At 40.8% G+C, this 18,047-nt stretch overlaps 3 protein-coding genes and 1 non-coding gene across 4 annotated transcripts; 1 reads left to right on the forward strand and 3 right to left on the reverse strand.

The window, feature by feature from the left end:
* Window positions 1–2,250: 2,250 nt before the first annotated feature.
* Window positions 2,251–2,779, reverse strand: LOC128310299 (perlucin-like protein). The gene is made up of 2 exons (XM_053046907.1): window positions 2,716–2,779; window positions 2,251–2,639 (listed from the first exon to the last, which is right to left on the reverse strand). Exons 1-2 carry the CDS (start codon window positions 2,777–2,779, stop codon window positions 2,251–2,253), a joined length of 453 nt encoding a protein of 150 aa, XP_052902867.1.
* Window positions 2,780–4,408: 1,629 nt separating this feature from the next.
* On the reverse strand, window positions 4,409–4,931 carry LOC128298651 (perlucin-like). Its single transcript, XM_053034421.1, has 2 exons — window positions 4,868–4,931; window positions 4,409–4,791 (listed from the first exon to the last, which is right to left on the reverse strand). Exons 1-2 carry the CDS (start codon window positions 4,929–4,931, stop codon window positions 4,409–4,411), a joined length of 447 nt encoding a protein of 148 aa, XP_052890381.1.
* A 5,877-nt stretch (window positions 4,932–10,808) lies between these two features.
* Window positions 10,809–11,367, reverse strand: LOC128310309 (perlucin-like). The gene is made up of 2 exons (XM_053046918.1): window positions 11,277–11,367; window positions 10,809–11,200 (listed from the first exon to the last, which is right to left on the reverse strand). Exons 1-2 carry the CDS (start codon window positions 11,338–11,340, stop codon window positions 10,809–10,811), a joined length of 456 nt encoding a protein of 151 aa, XP_052902878.1. The 5' UTR covers window positions 11,341–11,367.
* A 3,724-nt stretch (window positions 11,368–15,091) lies between these two features.
* Trnaa-ugc (transfer RNA alanine (anticodon UGC)) lies at window positions 15,092–15,163 on the forward strand. Its single transcript has one exon. It is a non-coding gene; the product is annotated as a tRNA-Ala (tRNA).
* The last annotated feature ends 2,884 nt before the right edge of the window (window positions 15,164–18,047 follow it).

The following is an 18,047-nucleotide window of genomic DNA, read 5'->3' on the forward strand; positions in this document are numbered from 1 at the left end:
ACAAGAAAAAAACATAACGAACTCTACACGAAACACTCACACATCGACAGTGTGCCGTCGTGCCGTGTCGCCAATAGCAGCCACGGCATGCCACATCTGTTCACGTTCGTCCTTCGTCCCAGCTGACAGACGGTGGTGGAAGGCAAGCAAAACGGTTACATTTCTTTACGGAGGTCCTGGTTACGGCTGCGAGCTTGCGGTTAAAGGGAAAGGTTTCGTTCCCTTTTTGGCTACCATGCTGCGCGCATTCACTTCGATTGTATGCGGACAAGGTTGGTTTTGTGTTGTTTTTCCTCATTTGGTTTGATTGCAATTTTTACTCGCAAGGAGCAAGCGTCTTACAGCGATGTAACAGCTGGAAACTCCCCGCCGTAGGTAACGTTTAACGAATGAAGACTTTTAACAATTGCAGTAGCGTCACTTACCGTGCAAAGAACATGACCTCCGAAAATGGATTTAAATCTGTAAAGGATAATGGAAAACATTATTTCAGCAAACCTATTTGAAAGTTATTCTAATTTGCATAGAAGAACGCTTTAGAGTTCTCGAGAATTTATTTTTAATCGTATATTAGAGATTAGTTTCAAATGCAAAACCAAAAATGTTTCAAAGCTACATAAAAGACATGAAAATAGATTAACAAAATGGCTGACAGCTCGATTAAAAAAGCAATTTATAACTAAAGGTTGGTCACTATTTTGATCACTTTGTGAATCGAAGAGAAATTATTTTTTGTTAATTTATGCATTCAACAACTTGTATGGAGAATATCCGGTGAAAATTATACATCAACCGGTACACAAATCTCTTACAAATTCTGGGATGTGAAAAAGGTGTTTTTAACGTATTTCAGCTTTAAACATAAATTTCATGGCTATGCAGTAACTACTTGAGCCATAGTTTTATTACTTGACGGATTAATTTAACTGTAAGCCTTGAGGAATTACACTAATATTACTTTTGATTTCCTTAAATATACTGACTGTATATTACCACTTGAACAAAGAAGACAGCTATATAAACAAGACACAAGACACGTTTAATAAATTAATTATACAAATACAAACAGCGAGACAAACAGCTCAAAAATCAAAATGTCAACTCCATAGTAGCTAAAGTGAATTTAAAACACACGTTAAACGCATAAAACAATCGCAAAGGGCCAGCAACCTTTCGCATGTAATAAAACCCCGTTGTCCTGCGTGGATGTGTGTGCACACCTGTTCCTGGCCACGGACGATAGGGGTCGCGCGCGCAGCAACAGTTCAACGGACCGAATCGAAACAAAAATGATGCAAAAAAAGGCACCACGCTCCACAGGGCAGCAGGCAGTGTTTGAGCAACAATAAGAAGGAATATTGCGTACTGCTGTCCGTGCGTTGTGCCTCCCCGTTATGTTTGCTCCTCTGCCGGTCCGTACGGCAATGAGAGCCATCCGAGAAATTCCTTGAAACCGATGAGAACCTTGTCAATTTGGGAAAATATCTTCTGAGGTGATCTCCAGGAGTAGCTGCTGTCACTGTCGTTACACGCCTGGTGGGCACTGAAACTTTCTATCATTGGTTTATCCCGAGCCTTATCCCGTCCTCATCCCACCCAAGCTGGGATTATATAGAACAGTGATGTCAAACTCATTTTGGCTTGCAAACCGGTTTGCTAACAACAATGATCTTACGGGCCAACTCTAAAGATATCACACTGCAGTGTTGCAAAATCTGCCTGACTATTTAGTTTACATGCATCCAGCCTGGACATTTTTCGTGATTTAAAATAATAGTTACACACGACATAATTTATATTCCATTATATTTGCATATACTTAAAATTTATGTAGATAACACTCTTGCAAAGACATTCAAATTCCGTAAAATACACGTAAAACACAATTCTATGTTCTAAGTTACTATGTTTTTTAGATACATTTATTCCATTGTAGGTAATCATAGGAGAAGGTCGTAAGACAATTAAATTCAGTCGTATTATAGTATCAATAACAGTAAAGAACTTTAAAAATTATATTTTTCTGCAGTTAAATATATAACATCATAAATTTCCTGATTTTCATGACACCTCCTTATCTTCGAATAATGTTTGAATATTAGGTTTCATTGTGTGGGTGCAAGCAACTTTTAATACACTTTTAATACAACGTTTTTTAATCTTGAACGCATTTTGCTTTTATTAATCTTCATTTTATTAATATTTGTTCGCGGGCCATTTGTTTGACATATTATATTATATTATTGGATATTATTCAAATGCACATATATATCCATTTCGTTGTTTCATGCAATTATCGTCATCCCATTTACCACGGTTCTCTGCTTTAAAGTATCCGATCGTCAGGCAGTGTTGGTTGCCTCCGAGATTGTTAGGCTCTCCAGTATGGAAGTTCTGGTAGTCGCTGTCCTTCAACTGCTTGTTCAAACCAATCCACATCCATCGATCCTGACGACCAAGGTCAGTTCCTCCGATAAAGTACACGTCCTTGGGATTGCCGGTTTTAGCCATTGCTTCTTCCACCAGCGATTGATCACTTGCAGACTCAATAGCTGCCAAATACCCATTGAAAGAATGACAATCTTGCCACGCTTCGAAAAACGTGGAGTTTTTGGTGAAAGCGGTGAAGCTTTTTTTGGCTGTGCAGAACAAACGTGGCGTTAGAAAATGTTTATATTTTCCCCATAACCCATAACCCATAATCAAATCACTCACCTTCGTTGCAATTGAATGCGATCACCAGCACGCACAGCGACAGGAAGAAAGTCTTGAACGACATGTTGCTGGCTGTGTTGAGGCAATACTGCACCGATCTGAGAAAGAGGATCGCCTCTTTAAGAGACTATTTATACTCATCATCATCATCCCTATATAAAGTTTTGCTGGTTTGCCGACAATTTGAGAGAGAATCCCATATAAAATTTTCGTTATATTCTCGCCTTTTTCTGGCTTTATTGGGAGAACCGGAATAAGGCGAAATGAATAAGGCGTGAGTGACGTCACTCATCCCGTGCTTCATTTTTCGAATGGTTTAGTGATGGGCACAATAATTACAACACATTGGCGCTTATCACTTTTATATTTATCACTTTTGATTTTAATACACTAATATTACACGCACACATTCCACCTTAATTAATTAAACTCTTTTTTCCACCATACCGTGAACTCTACTGCAGGCCTACTTTGTTGGTCTTTGTTGTTTTGGTGATGATTTTTTTCTCCCAGTTTTCGTGAAAATAACGAGACAAAACTGTAATTTGAAACAAATTTAATGAAAAGCGTGTACTCCATTGGCGTATTACACAAATTTACTTAATTTTTATGAAGATTTAACACAAAATTTCTTCATTTTATCGATGACTTCACCTCGTACATTCCTCACTACCGGAAGATGACACACACCTGAACACGCTCGGCGGCGACACCAACCGTGTGTGTGTGTGTGTGTGTGTGTGTGTGTGTGTAGCGAGAAGAAGGAGCACGAGCATTTTTAAGTCACGGAGTAACAAAGGCGGCATGCTAAATTTGTTGATTTTTAGTTATTTTGTCGGGAGGGGTTTGTGCGTCTTCTTTTATGCGCCAGGAGGAGCGACAATCTACCACAGGAATCGAGCATCCATGTAAGAAAAACTACACTGAACAATGTTTTTAATGTGTGATCTCGATGCAATGAAATGTATCGCTAAATGTTGGAGTGGTCCAATCCAATCACTTATGTTGTTTAGGAGATCAGTTATATGTAAAGCGTAAATATGCCTCCGATAGCACGCTCATCAAATCTACTTCAGCAATTGCAACAGGATCATCTTGAAACTACGTATCGCCTTACGCCTTTCTTACGGGAATACGTTGTTACTTCAAATCCATCCTTTGTTGTTAATTAACCGGTACAAACGAGCAAAATGCGCAAGGATGCGTTGACCTTGGGGAAAACGAATCTCTTCATTACTTTCAACTGTAAGCCTTAGTCGCCCGAGATCACAAAAAACTCGATGAACACGGTAAGAAATGTGTGCTGATCTCCATCTGATATTCATCCTAAAGAATGATCTGAAATACGAGAAAATCGTTTCAACCGAAAATTGTAGATTCAGCCAACCAACAGTTATACCACAAGGTAACATTTGCACCCTAAAGTTTCCATAGATCCTTTAGATTGTATGCGTCCTAGAGTTCAAATGCATCCCGGAGTTTGCGGGCTTCCGGTAGACGACTAATTTTTTAATATTAGATTTCATTGTGTGGGTGCAAGTAAATTTTTTATACACTATTGAGATGATTTTGTGATAATCTTGAATGCATTTTGCTTTTATTACTATTCATCATTTATAAAAATCGATGCTCTCGTTATTCATTTGCGGGCCGGATTCAAAGACCTCGCGGGCCATTTGTTTGACATATTATATTATTTAAAGGCACATACATATCCATTCAGTGGTTTCATGCAATGCCCGTCATCCCATTTACCACGGTTCTCTGCTTTAAAGTATCCGATCGTCAGGCAGTGCTGGTCGCCTCCAGAAGGCTCTCCAGTATGAAAATTCCGGTAGTCGCTGTCCTTCAACTGCTTGTTCAAACCAATCCACATCCATCGATCCTGACGACCAAGGTCAGTTCCTCCGATAAAGTACACGTCCTTGGGATTGCCGGTTTTAGCCATTGCTTCTTCCACCAGCGATTGATCACTTGCAGACTCAATAGCTGCCAAATACCCATCGAAAGAATGGCAATCTTGCCACGCTTCGAAAAACGTGGAGTTTTTGGTGAAAGCGATGAAGCTTTTTTTGGCTGTGCAGAACAATCGTGGCGTTAGAAAATGTTTATATTTTCCCCATAACCCATAACCCATAATCGCATCACTCACCTTCGTTGCAATTGAATGCGATCACCAGCACGCACAGCGACAGGAAGAAAGTCTTGAACGACATGTTGCTGGCTGTGTTGAGGCAATACTGCACCGATCTGAGAAAGAGGATCGTGTTACACGCCGAGCTTCTTCGGCAGACCACGCGAAGGACTGATCCTTTTGCTGAAGACTCCGTGCGACGGTAACGGAGTTTTCCCGGTGAAGCAGAGGTGGTTATTCGTCCCGCTTACCAGACCTTCCCGCTAGTTGCTCCTTATCCAATGCTTGGGGAGCCTATTCAGACAGAAGGGGGTAAGGTGCCGAAAACCAGAGCTCTGATAAAAGAAACCTTCACTCTTCGCTGTTTCTACTTCAACCGATTAACGAAAACTACTTTATTCAACAATTGCTCCCCCTTATATACCCATTTTAACAAAAAATCATAGCTTCCTTAAACTATTTTTCATGCGGCTTACAATATTACTTTTCCTATGGTTACTTCGATCCAAAAAATTCCAAATCGCAACATACTCCCCTCCATAATTCAACCCGGTGAATTATGCAAAATAATATCTTCAGCGTTGTGATTTTTGTTTCAATTTCTTTGATTCTTAATTGCGCGATTCGATCTTGTATTTCTTCTTCATTGGGCTGCTCGCATTATCCGATTGATCTCTCTTTCCAGGTTTCTTTGAAAATTTGTTCACTACTAGAAGATGCTCTTTCGGCGTCACATCTATGACTGCAACCTTTATAGCTGGTCTTTTTATCAATCCTTGTATAGTTTTTACAATAACCGATCGTACCTGTCCATCCGGGGCTATTGCTGTTTCCACTACCTTTCCCTTTAACCATTTTCCAGGTGGAGCATTGTCATTTTCAGCCATTCACGCCACTTTTCATACAATGCATCGGGAATCTTTCCATCCCAATCTTCCGTGGCAATGTTGATGGCTTGCATAATTATTCGACCATGTATGGTGATGTGGCTAATAAGTCCAAGTGGATCATAAGCACTCATTACAAAGCTCAATGCTTCTCTCTTAGTAGGCTTCGTTTCTGCATCAATACGTTTCAGATCGACTTTGTAGCTAAAATAATCATTTCGAGTATTCCATTGAACACCTAGAATCTTTTCCATAGCTTCATCCTTTTCTTTAATATCAACCAAAGTTCTTACTTGATGGCGTTCTTGGGAGATGTTGTTCATTAACTCCTGTTTGTTTGACACAAAGTTTCGAATATAAAATCCTCCATCATCGTGGGCTTCGATGACTTGTTTTACTGTTGCGATTGCTTTCTCCATCGAAAAGAAACTATCGAGGTAATCATCCACATAGTGTTGATTTTTAATAGGTTCGAGTGCTAACGGATACTTGTTTTTGTTCTCCTCGGCATTTCGATTTTTCGCAACCTGAGCACACGCTGGTGAACACGTTGCTCCAAACGTCATAACCTGCATGACGTAGGTATCGGGATTCTTACTAGAGTTGCCGTCTCGCCATAAAATTCGCTGTGCGTCTTGATCCTCTGGACGTATTCTTACTTGATGAAACATCTCCTTGATGTCCCCGCATATACAGATGGGTCCTTCACGGAACCTCAAAAGTACTCCAAACAATGATGCCATTTCATCTGGTCCGGTTAGCAATACTGAATTTAAAGAAACACCGTTAATCGTTGCTGCGGCGTCGAAAACTAACCTTGGTTTCGGAATTGGCTTATTTTTGTTTACTATCACGAAATGTGGGATGTAGAATGTTCTTGGAGAGTGTCGAGATATTTCTTCCTGACTCAGCTTACGCAGATATCCTTTCTGCTGATACTCCTTGAAGGTATTGCACAGCCACGTTTTCAATTCCGGATTTCTATCTAGTTGCTTTTCTTGTGTTACCAAGCGACGAAGTGCGTTGTTATAGCTATTCGGTAAAACGATGTCGTCATTCTTCCAAAGCAAGCCTACTTCGTATCGACCATCCTTTTTCTTGAGTGTTTGCTGAATAATAGACTTGGCTCTTTCTATCGCTTGACATTTCACTGTTTTCACAGGTTTCACTCCAAACTCCTCGGTTGAAAAATATCTTTTTATCATATCGGTCATCAATTCTTCGCTTTTATGAATCAATATATGATTCTCTTCCATTTTTGCGTTTGATTTGTCAATGCCAAAAATCAACCAACCAAGCTTTGTTTTAATCGCCATTGGTTCATCTGGTCGTCCCATTTTCCGGCCTAATGGCATTAATAAATGGCTATGATTCAATCCAATCAATATAGTAGGATATGCCTTTTCATAATCCGTTATTTTAATATCTTTCAGATACGGATATCGAACTGCTAGCTTTGTCCCAGACAGTGACTGGTTTGGCAATTGTAAGTTCTTCACCGTTCGAATGCCTTTTAACTCGTGCTCTTTCTTTTCGTTGACGCCACGGATCATGCAGTTTACTCTTCTGCTATTATCTTCTTTCATCGAAAGATTTTGCGTCCATGTAAGCATAAGAGGGTCCTTCGCTCCGTCCAACTTTAATTTATTTGCCATCTTTTCTTCAATTAATGTTAGTGATGATCCAGCATCCAGGAAAGCGTGGGTTTTCACAGTAATATTCCCATTTCGTAACACAACAGGAACGATTTGATAATATACGTTCTGTATAGTCTGATGATAATTCATCCTCGCTGTGTTTTCAATGTGCAACAACTGATGATGGTGTTCTTTGCAACCTTGAATACCACATTCCTTGGCCGCGTAACAGTTGCTCATATTATGATTGTTAGATTTTAAACATGCTTGACACTGTTTGCTGTCTATAGCTACCTTGAGCCGCTCATCTGCTGGGATATTCTCAAAACGTTCACATCGATGCAATGCATGGGATCCATTGCAAAGTGGGCATGATTGTTGAGGAATACGCGGTTGAATGCTTCCTTGGTGTGAATTTTTTCGCGGTTGCTGTCCTGATGGTGTATTTCGAGGATATATAGGCCGTTTATAATTCAATTGTGGTGGACGTTGGTGATTCGATGGAACACTTACATTTTGAGGCTGGTTAAAATTTACCGATTGTCGTGGTCGTTCTGCGTTTTTAGGCAGCTTTCTAATCTTTTCAGCAATAGGAAGAAGCCATTGACTGAAATGTAGCACGTTCGGTACTTCGTAGGCTTTCTCAATATGTTCTTTGTATTCTATCCATTTTAATTGCTTGCTTGTAGATAACTTGAAGGCTAATTCATCTACTAAACGATGATCTTGTAAATACGCCTCCCATTTCATAGCCTTGAGGTTAGTAATCATGTCTTCTAATGCATCTGATAGCTCGGGAATCTTCATTTCGTTATCGAGCTTCACTCTCAAGACTTCTTTTAACAAATCATTGTACACTTGTTTTGGTCTTCCAAATTGTTCTTCTAGTTTCAAAATGATGGTTGGAACATTATCCGGATCAAGGAATAATCTCCGAACACATCGTTCCGCATCTCCTTTCAATGCATGCTGAAGACGGTTAAGATTCTCTAAATTGCTGAATTCTCCTTCCTTAGAGGTTTCTTCAAAGGTTCGTTTGAACTTGGACCAATCTTTGGGTTTTCCATCAAAATATGGCAATTTGCTAAGCGACATGCGCTTCATACTCGTTGCTGCGTTCAGACCACTTGCTTTCAAAGCTTCTACTAACGCTTGGATTGTTGAATCATTCTGTGACATCCGTGAATATTCAGCTCTATCGTCGTTACACTTCTCACACGTAAATGTTTCATCATATTTCGGTAATCGCAGTATCTTTGCACATGAAGCGTGATACCAGCGATCACATTCATCGCAGCGGACCATTTCATTGGGATCGTCAGCTTCGTAGCACAAACGACAATTTCCGTTTTCATTTTCCACGAAGTATAGTTTCCTGTTCGCCATGGTTGAAAGTTAGTATACCTGCGCAATTGTTAATCAAAACGCAGATTCCTTTCCGATGAACAGGAATTAATCAATTATCTTCAATCGAAATGTTCTACGTCACGGATTCTTCGATCGAACGATTCTGTTTTCAAAACGATATCTTCTTTTCTCGGTTCGACGGTACGACGTCTTCTGATTTCTTCCTCTCTGGAGCCACCAAATGTTACACGCCGAGCTTCTTCGGCAGACCACGCGAAGGACTGATCCTTTTGCTGAAGACTCCGTGCGACGGTAACGGAGTTTTCCCGGTGAAGCAGAGGTGGTTATTCGTCCCGCTTACCAGACCTTCCCGCTAGTTGCTCCTTATCCAATGCTTGGGGAGCCTATTCAGACAGAAGGGGGTAAGGTGCCGAAAACCAGAGCTCTGATAAAAGAAACCTTCACTCTTCGCTGTTTCTACTTCAACCGATTAACGAAAACTACTTTATTCAACAATTGCTCCCCCTTATATACCCATTTTAACAAAAAATCATAGCTTCCTTAAACTATTTTTCATGCGGCTTACAATATTACTTTTCCTATGGTTACTTCGATCCAAAAAATTCCAAATCGCAACAGATCGCCTCTTTAAGAGACTATTTATACTCATCATCATCATCCCTATATAAAGTTTTGCTGGTTTGCCGACAATTTGAGAGAGAATCCCATATAAAATTTTCGTTATATTCTCGCCTTTTTCTGGCTTTATTGGGAGAACCGGAATAAGGCGAAATGAACAAGGCGTGAGTGACGTCACTCATCCCGTGCTTCATTTTTCGGATGGTTTAGTGATGAGCACAATAATTACAACACATTGGCGCTTATCACTTTTATATTTATCACTTTTGATTTTAATACACTAATATTACACGCACACATTCCCCCCTTATTAATTAAACTCTTTTTTCCACCATACCGTGAACTCTACTGCAGGCCTACTTTGTTGGTCTTTGTTGTTTTGGTGATGATTTTTTTCTCCCAGTTTTCGTGAAAATAACGAGGCAAAAGTGTAATTTGAAACAAATGTAATGAAAAGCGAGTACTCCATTGGTGTATTACACAAATTTACTTAATTTTTATGAAGATTTAACACAAAATTTCTTCATCTTATCGATGGCTTCACCTCGTACATCCCTCACTACCGGAAGATAACACACACCTGAACACGCTCGGCGGCGACACCAACCGTGTGTGTGTGTGTGTGTGTGTAGCGAGAAGAGAAAGCACGACCATTTTTAACAGTTATACCACAAGGTAACATTTGCACCTTAAAGTTTGCATAGATCCTTTAGATTGTATGCGTCCTAGAGTTCAAATGCATCCCGGAATTCGCGAGCTTCCGGTAGATGACTAATTTTTTAATATTAGATTTCATTGTGCGGGTGCAAGTAACTTTTAATACACTATTGAGATGATTTTGTGATAATCTACAACGCATTATGTTTTCATTAATATTCATTAAAATATATAAACATCGATTTAAAAATCGATGCTCTCGTTATTCATTTGTGGGCCGGATTCAAAGACCTTGCGGGCCATTTGTTTGACATGTCTGATATGTTTGACATGTTTGAACCTATAAAGTTCCTGTACTCACATACGTCTCTGATATGTGGTCATGGTCTAAAACTGAGCCGAACCCTGGAAGGACAATGGAGGAGCCGCTACAATTACGAGCTCTACGAGATGTACGACGAACTTACTGTCGTATAGCGGATTAGACTGGCCAGACTCCGGTGGGCTGGTCACGTCATGAGAATGACACCGGACAATCCAACCCGTAAAGTCTTTTTATGTCGTCCGCATGAATATAGAAGACGTGGTAGGAACAAATTGAGTTGGAGTGGTAGCGTCGATGCGTTCGCCAGAACGGCCAAAATGATGGATTGGCAGACGACGGCTTAAATTAGAGCACTCTTGCAGCAGGCCAACATGTTGTAGCACCGAATAAGTAAGTAAGTAATGATCTGTTTCTTGAAGATTATTACGTAAAACTGACTGCATCATTTTGTTTCGTTCGATTTTTTATTAATATCCAAAGGCACATATATATCCATTTCGTTGTTTCATGCAATTATCGTCATCCCATTTACCACGGTTCTCTGCTTTAAAGTATCCGATTGTCAGGCAGTGCTGGTTGCCTCCGTGATTATCAGGCTGTCCTGTACGGAAGTTCTGGTAGTCGCTGTCCTTCAACTGCTTGTTCAAACCAATCCACATCCATCGATCCTGACGACCAAGGTCAGTTCCTCCGATAAAGTACACGTCCTTGGGATTGCCGGTTTTTGCCATTGCTTCTTCCACCAGCGATTGATCACTTGCAGACTCAATAGCTGCCAAATACCCATCGAAAGAATGGCAATCTTGCCACGCTTCGAAAAACGTGGAGTTTTTGGTGAAAGCAATGAAGCTTTTTTTGGCTGTGCAGAACAATCGTGGCGTTAGAAAATGTTTATATTTTCCCCATAACCCATAACCCATAATCGCATCACTCACCTTCGTTGCAATTGAATGCGATCACCAGCACGCACAGCGACAGGAAGAAAGTCTTGAACGACATGTTGCTGGCTGTGTTGAGGCAATACTGCACCGATCTGAGAAAGAGGATCGCCTCTTTAAGAGACTATTTATACTCATTTATAACAGACAGCCTTCCGGGCTCCGTTAGGTATGCCAATTGCTAACCCAGCCATGCAAGCAGCTCTACTTTCTTATGTTCTCATAGTCTATTTGCGCGGTGCAATATTGCGTACGTTCGATCGGGTGCGTATCATGTTTTTGCGTGAAGGCACATTAGTCATAGGATAAACGGATCCAGAACCGGAACCGGCTCCGACAGCGGCAGCGTTAGCGTTATTGTTTGATTCTACCGTTATTATTAATTATTAATTAATTAGCGTTATTATTGTTCTGATGTGAACATCGTTTGAGTTTTGCAATTGGCATGTAAAACAGTGTGGAGGACCACTTGTTTCGGTGCTTCGAGGTGAGAAGCGAACAAAACATTGATTATCAATCGATTGCGACATGCAGGATGAAAAAAAATATTTAAAAACCTGTAAGGTTACTTCAATACGTTAAGGATAAAAAAAAGTACTGAAAAACTGCAAACAAAAATATTCAATTTGCGCAAATTGGGATTCTTTCCACAATTGGTTGTGTTTACATTACCCTCAAACACATTCGGTGAGATGAGATTGATGTGCAGAAAAAAAACTCACGCATAAATAAATTATAATGCTTCTCATTTTCAGCGAGACGAGAAGCCAAAAAAGTATAATAATCAGTTTCATAATTGTTACATTACAAATTACAAAATTATTATAAATTACAAATTATTTTGAAATGAACAGTGCACCACCAACTAGCATTATTATGTGACTCATATGTTTGTAGATTTATCACATAAAATACACACTAAACGATCCCACGTTTCCCACACAGTTCCTTTCCAGTACTGGGGGTTCTTCTTCCTTATCAGCTGTTGAAGGGAGCCAAGTTTTCGCGTCTTGAACGCAAACAAATCAAGCCAACACATGCATGTGTTTCTTATCGCTAAACGGTACTGGCGGTGGCCATTTTTCGTCTCACATTGTAGCAGCGAACAAACGTCTCTATTGATTTATTTTCCGATAGTCTACCGTAAGCAAGAAGCCCATGGAATGGAACGGTACGGTTCCTTCCAACAAAGCTCTTATATGTTTCTCATTTCTGGATTTCCCAATCGAGCACTGCTCAATCAATGCTTGACGCACACTGCTTCAAAGCCCCGTCCCGCTCGTGATTACCATCGTAATGGCAAGTAATCCTACCCGGCTCACGCGGAGAAAGCTACCCAAGAAGCAAGTCCTTCCAGATAATTTCCTCATCTCATCTTGCGTTCTCTCTGTTTTTTTTATCATTTTCTGTGCCCGTTTTTAGCCCCTCTGTCCTGTGATGCTTATTTTTCTCATCCTATTCTTTATTCGTTATTTGTTATCTATCACCTGCGTCACGTTCTTGGTTTGAGGATGAACACCGACATAATTTTCTGCCTTTGTTGATGATAGGTGGTTTGATACCTTAGCAGCATCACTGTATTATTATCTTGTTCGAACCGAAAACACAACATATAAGATCGAAAGAAAGAAAAACAAATGCAATCCTTTTTTTTGCATAGTTTAAAGATTTCTTTGCCCCTTAAAGAAACTGTTTTTGTTTGGTTTTTCGACGATTGTTCGTTTGATGTGATATGCAAACGAGAGAAACAAAAACCCATTATCCACACTCGTGAGCAATTTATCTCATTTCATCTCATCGATTCGCACCAAAAGCAAATCAGCATGAAAAACACGCTGGCTTACGGGGTCTTTTAAAAGATTTGTAAGATAACCAATACCATCAAATCTTTCATACTGTTAGCCATGTGTGAGAAATGATCCTTTTTTTTAATTTCTGTATTTCACCAAATTCGCTTAACTAGTTCAGTGCCTTACGGTAAAAAGGGCCCAATAAGGCAATAGGTTGCGTTAGTGAAGTGATTTAAATTATGCTGTCATGCTTATCGTCTTACCAGGGCACGTAAGGCACCACACGCACACCAGAGCACCTTCTTTCGCGATGGGGTGATGGTGTTGTTTTTTTTATATTATTTGTTTGTTGCCGCCCGTCATCGTCTACTAAGAGTGTTGCTGCTTTGCCCAGCACTGTTGCGCACTCACCGGCCGCTGGTAAAACGAGAGCCAACACCGTGTTGTTGTGTCCCTTTTTCGGTGCGGTGCCACTTCCTACAAAACAGGCCACATTCACCTTTTTTTTTAGGGGACACACAAAAGCGCACCATGAGATAAGCTCATGTTTTTTTCGGTGGATAATCTCGACATTCGGGAACACGCTGGGAAGCACCGTACAACCCGCTGGAGAGGATAAAAACACGCGTATGAGCGGAATCTCGGTGCGATCGTGTGCGAGATGCGAGTGAACGCTCATCTCCTTCTGCTCACGCCTTGCCGCGCTTCAGCGGTTACTGCGTTTGACTAGGAGCCTACACGAGGGCATGATGATGATGATTGTATGGAATAATATAATAAACCCGGCCGGTAGGGGAAAACACAAACACAGACACACACAAACACATACAAGATGTATGTGTCGAAATGGAGCGATGAAAAATGAATGAAAAATATTAAAATAAAACCAATTCGAAAGAGTGGAGGGAAGTGCCACAAGAAGGAATCAAAGAAAACGCATCTTCAAAGGCGCAAACCAAATGATACTCACTACAGCTCCGAAACACACATATCGGACAGAGCCGTACTGCGTTTGCTTGAAGCGTAGTTTGAAGAGGGTAAAGCAGAGTCGCCGAAGGACGCACACATACACACACGTCCACACAGAAGAAGGGGCACCGCAGAGGGTGAAGGGCACTAAGGCATGGATCAATGTTGCCACATCGTCCCTCGACGGTCGTGTGCAGGGGTCGAAGGAATTTCCGGACGTACAAAAACCTCTCTCTCACTTCGACCTTTGGGCCGGTGAATCCGGTGCATGGATGGGATTTTTTTTTGTCATATAGGACGGATACGATAGGATAGGTCATGAAAATCTCCAAAAGCCCACATCGGTGACCCTCGAAAAATCGTTGCCCAAAAGAACTTCACCAAAGTTGTCGAGAAAACGATATTACCTACAGTGGGTAATCGTGTGCTTGTTTTATCAAAAGTTCGTAAACCGTGGACTCTTTGCCTCGATCGAATCCGGTTCCGACTTTTTGTTGTTGTAACGAGCTAGTTCATTTTTAAAACGTCTGATTCGACCATTTTTCAACCCCCCTCCCCCACTCCTGAGAGCCCTAAATGCGAATGCAGCGCGTTTTGCAACGGTTGCAACGGTCTGGGAGACGATTGATGCCTACGGCCAGCGAAACAACCGAACCAGGAATACAAATACACAAAAACACACCGAGCAACCAGCAGGAGCAACAGCAACAGCACGAACAAAAAAATGTGTTAAAAGATCAACAACATCTGCGAGGGTCAGTCTAGTTGGCGACGAACGACTTTAACCACCCTTACTTTTTGCTCTCGCTCTCCCTCTCTCTCACTCTCTCGCTCTCTTTCGCTCTTTTACTTCGTACGTTTGCTGGAGACGAGCACACGCTACGTTTGACGCACTTGAACCGGTGGATTTATTTGTAAAATAAAAATACAATTCCGAATTGTGAAGTGAACGAATTACGGCGAGCCAACGAGCGAGTTTGTCATACCTTCCATGTATCTACCCCTCCTTGCGATGCTCACCCGTACGCAATTAACCCATCAGCATTCATCAATGGGGATATAGCTCAGTGGTAGAGCGTTCGCTTTGCATGTGAAAGGCCCCGGGTTCGATCCCCGGTATCTCCAAGAGAAAAGAGAGAGGCGCGCGCGCGCGTTAGCCGATCTTTTTTTGTTACACTCCCCCATTTAAGCAGCACATCCCAACTCGGGACAATTGCGTCACACACACAGGACGGACAAACGGGAGAGGGAAGGATTGTGGATGTGCGTGCACCTGTGAGGACCCTCCATCATCACTCACAGGAGATCCGGTTTATTACCCTTTGCGCAAAGAGTTCGCTCTGTTCTCTGGTGCTGTCGGCTTAATCTTGTCTCGCGTGCGTGTGCTAACCTGCCTTGTGTTGTGTAGGAGGAGGTGTTGCTATCCTTACCTTCTGGCTAGTTGTTGTTTTTTTTTTTGATTAATGATCGTCCGATCTTGGCCAGAAAAGAGACGAATCCAAAGCTTCTTTCACCTTCGCCTTCGTCGTCGTCGGTCAGAGCTTGACCAGCAAAAGCAACCGGTTGGGATTCGCGAAGAAGTTATAAACGCAATTAAGTCACAGCCGATGGAAAAGTCAACCCTGCCGTAAGGGTTTGGGTGCACCGTGTTGTTCCGATGAAGGATGTGGGGAGCAATGATGCGAAGGAGAAGCAAGCAGCAGTCCGTTGGCTTTTTTTTTTTATTTTGCAGCCTTCTGTAAGTTCTGCTCCTGCTTACCGAAACGGTTGAATGAACTTTTGCGTCGGAGCAATGTTGTTGTTGGATGGAAAATATAAAGTTAAAAGAAAAAAACTGTTTAAGTAATATTTACCATTAGATTAAACTTTTTTTTGCTTCGTTTTGGGATATCCTTCGTTTCTGGTTCAAACCATCACCTCATGGTGAAGCTCTCCCTGGTGGAGGGCTCATGATTAATTATGCTTTGCCCCCAGGGTCGGGCCAGGAAGCTAATCGCAACAATAAAGCTTTTGGCCCGCGCTCGGTAAGAGAGTACATGCAATGGGAACCATTTTAAGACACAAAACGTCCCTACCAGAATTTGAAAGCCATATGGAGTTGACACGGGCCATGAACTACCGGTACACGCGCGCCTACACATAAAAAGCGACGACACGAGCGGAATGGGGGGGATACGGGAAAGAAACAATCAAGACAAATAATACGACCCACAACACGGTGCCGAAAGTTTGAACAGCAGGTCGATGGATGTATCATCGTACCTACCACGGGGTTTATTTTTCTTGCCGATTCCTTCCACCGCGACGATCTCGATGCTGGAAGGTACGCGTAAAAAGACACCTTCACCAAGTGAGCGGAAATCAAACAAAACCACTCAAAACAGACGACAGTTGGGCAGGGATAAAATGTTCAAAAACTGAATAAAAAAGAACACTAGCACCCGTCCGGAATAGCCGAACACGCGAAGGAACATATGGTTATACTGTTACATCTTATGCAGAGATGTTATTAACAATTTCATTCATTGTTTTCATTAAGCTTTTTATCACAATACTGTAACATAAACTTGAAATTTACTTGGTTGTTTACACATAAGAATAATATATCGCACAAGCTGATTATATTACAACGCGTTTACGGTAACTTTATATTATATTAAAAATTCCATACGCTATTGCAACTTCAACTGTAATCATTATTATTGTGTTATTAATAGTAAATATTTGTGGAGTTCTATCAACTGGACACTATAACTGAAATTTGTCGATCACAAAGTTAGGTTTTAGGGCCTTAAGCCTTAAAATCAACTTTTTTATTCTATTTTTATTATTTTTATTTTCACCTCTAATCACGATTTTGTGCACAGAGTGTAAAAATATATTTCTTACGGTGATGCCTTTTAGATACAAAATCAATAAGCTCCACAAATTGAAAGAAATACCGCTTTTCACTAAGCGAATGTGTATGGATCGCCTTATAAATACCAGCTTGCGATCCAGCGTAGAACTCATACGAGATATGGTTTTAGAAATATTGAAATACGTTTTTTCTTGGTGCCAAAGGTATAGTAATTAAGTACATTTAAGTAGCTCTATGATTAGGCTTAACGTTTTTTTTTATTATGACACAGGTCCAAATTATGAATTGATGACTGAATTAATAAAATATCGCTTTTTTTAGCAACGTGCAATGGTTTTTTAAACAGTTGGTTTGCTCTATTTGCTTCCTCCAATGCAAAAGTTTATATCAAATTATATTTAGTTGTGAAAAATCCTTAATGCAAGTGTATTTATTTATATGAAACAGGATTCTGCAAGTTGCAAAATCTCACCTCTAATCCCCTCGATATTTTGCTGCAAATTCCTTGTTGTAGATGTTCTAGAATTCTAGAATCTGGAATTAAACTACGAAAACGCTTGCTAAACACTAAACACTGCCATGTTTCGATGTTGGAGAATTTCCAGTCCAAATACGAAACACCTGAAACGATAATAAAGACAAACGGATACACAAGCCGTGTAGGAGGTGTCGAGTTGCGCTGAATTGATTTGGAGTTGTCCGTTTTTTTTGTTGGTCGGAAATTCTAACATTGCACGGTCTATTGCACAGTCAGGAGCCTTCAGACTGAGCAGATTGTTGAACTCTTGAGTCTAGCAAACGATTGGCTTTGGATAGCATAAGATCATAGTGGTCTTGTAAAAGTAACCCACAGTCGAAATGGTCATCCAGATTAAGACATTCTGGAGTCTGGAGGCCTAGTTCAGATGTTCATTTGCAATTGATTCTTTTAGACAAAACTGTTAAGTAATGTACAACTTTGAGACTTTGCATCCTCGGTGATCCACTTGCCAATAACATACCATGAGAAGCAGCACAAGCTTTTAGGTTCGTTTAACAATTGTAGACAGAGCTACAGCGTAATCACGGTCAACCCACTCACAACGAGAGTTTAATTCAAACCAGTGTTGCATTCTTTATACGAAAAACTTCTTGGGAGGAGATTTCATA

This window comes from Anopheles moucheti, chromosome 2, assembly GCF_943734755.1.
Source record: "Anopheles moucheti chromosome 2, idAnoMoucSN_F20_07, whole genome shotgun sequence".
Lineage (NCBI taxonomy): Eukaryota > Metazoa > Arthropoda > Insecta > Diptera > Culicidae > Anopheles > Anopheles moucheti.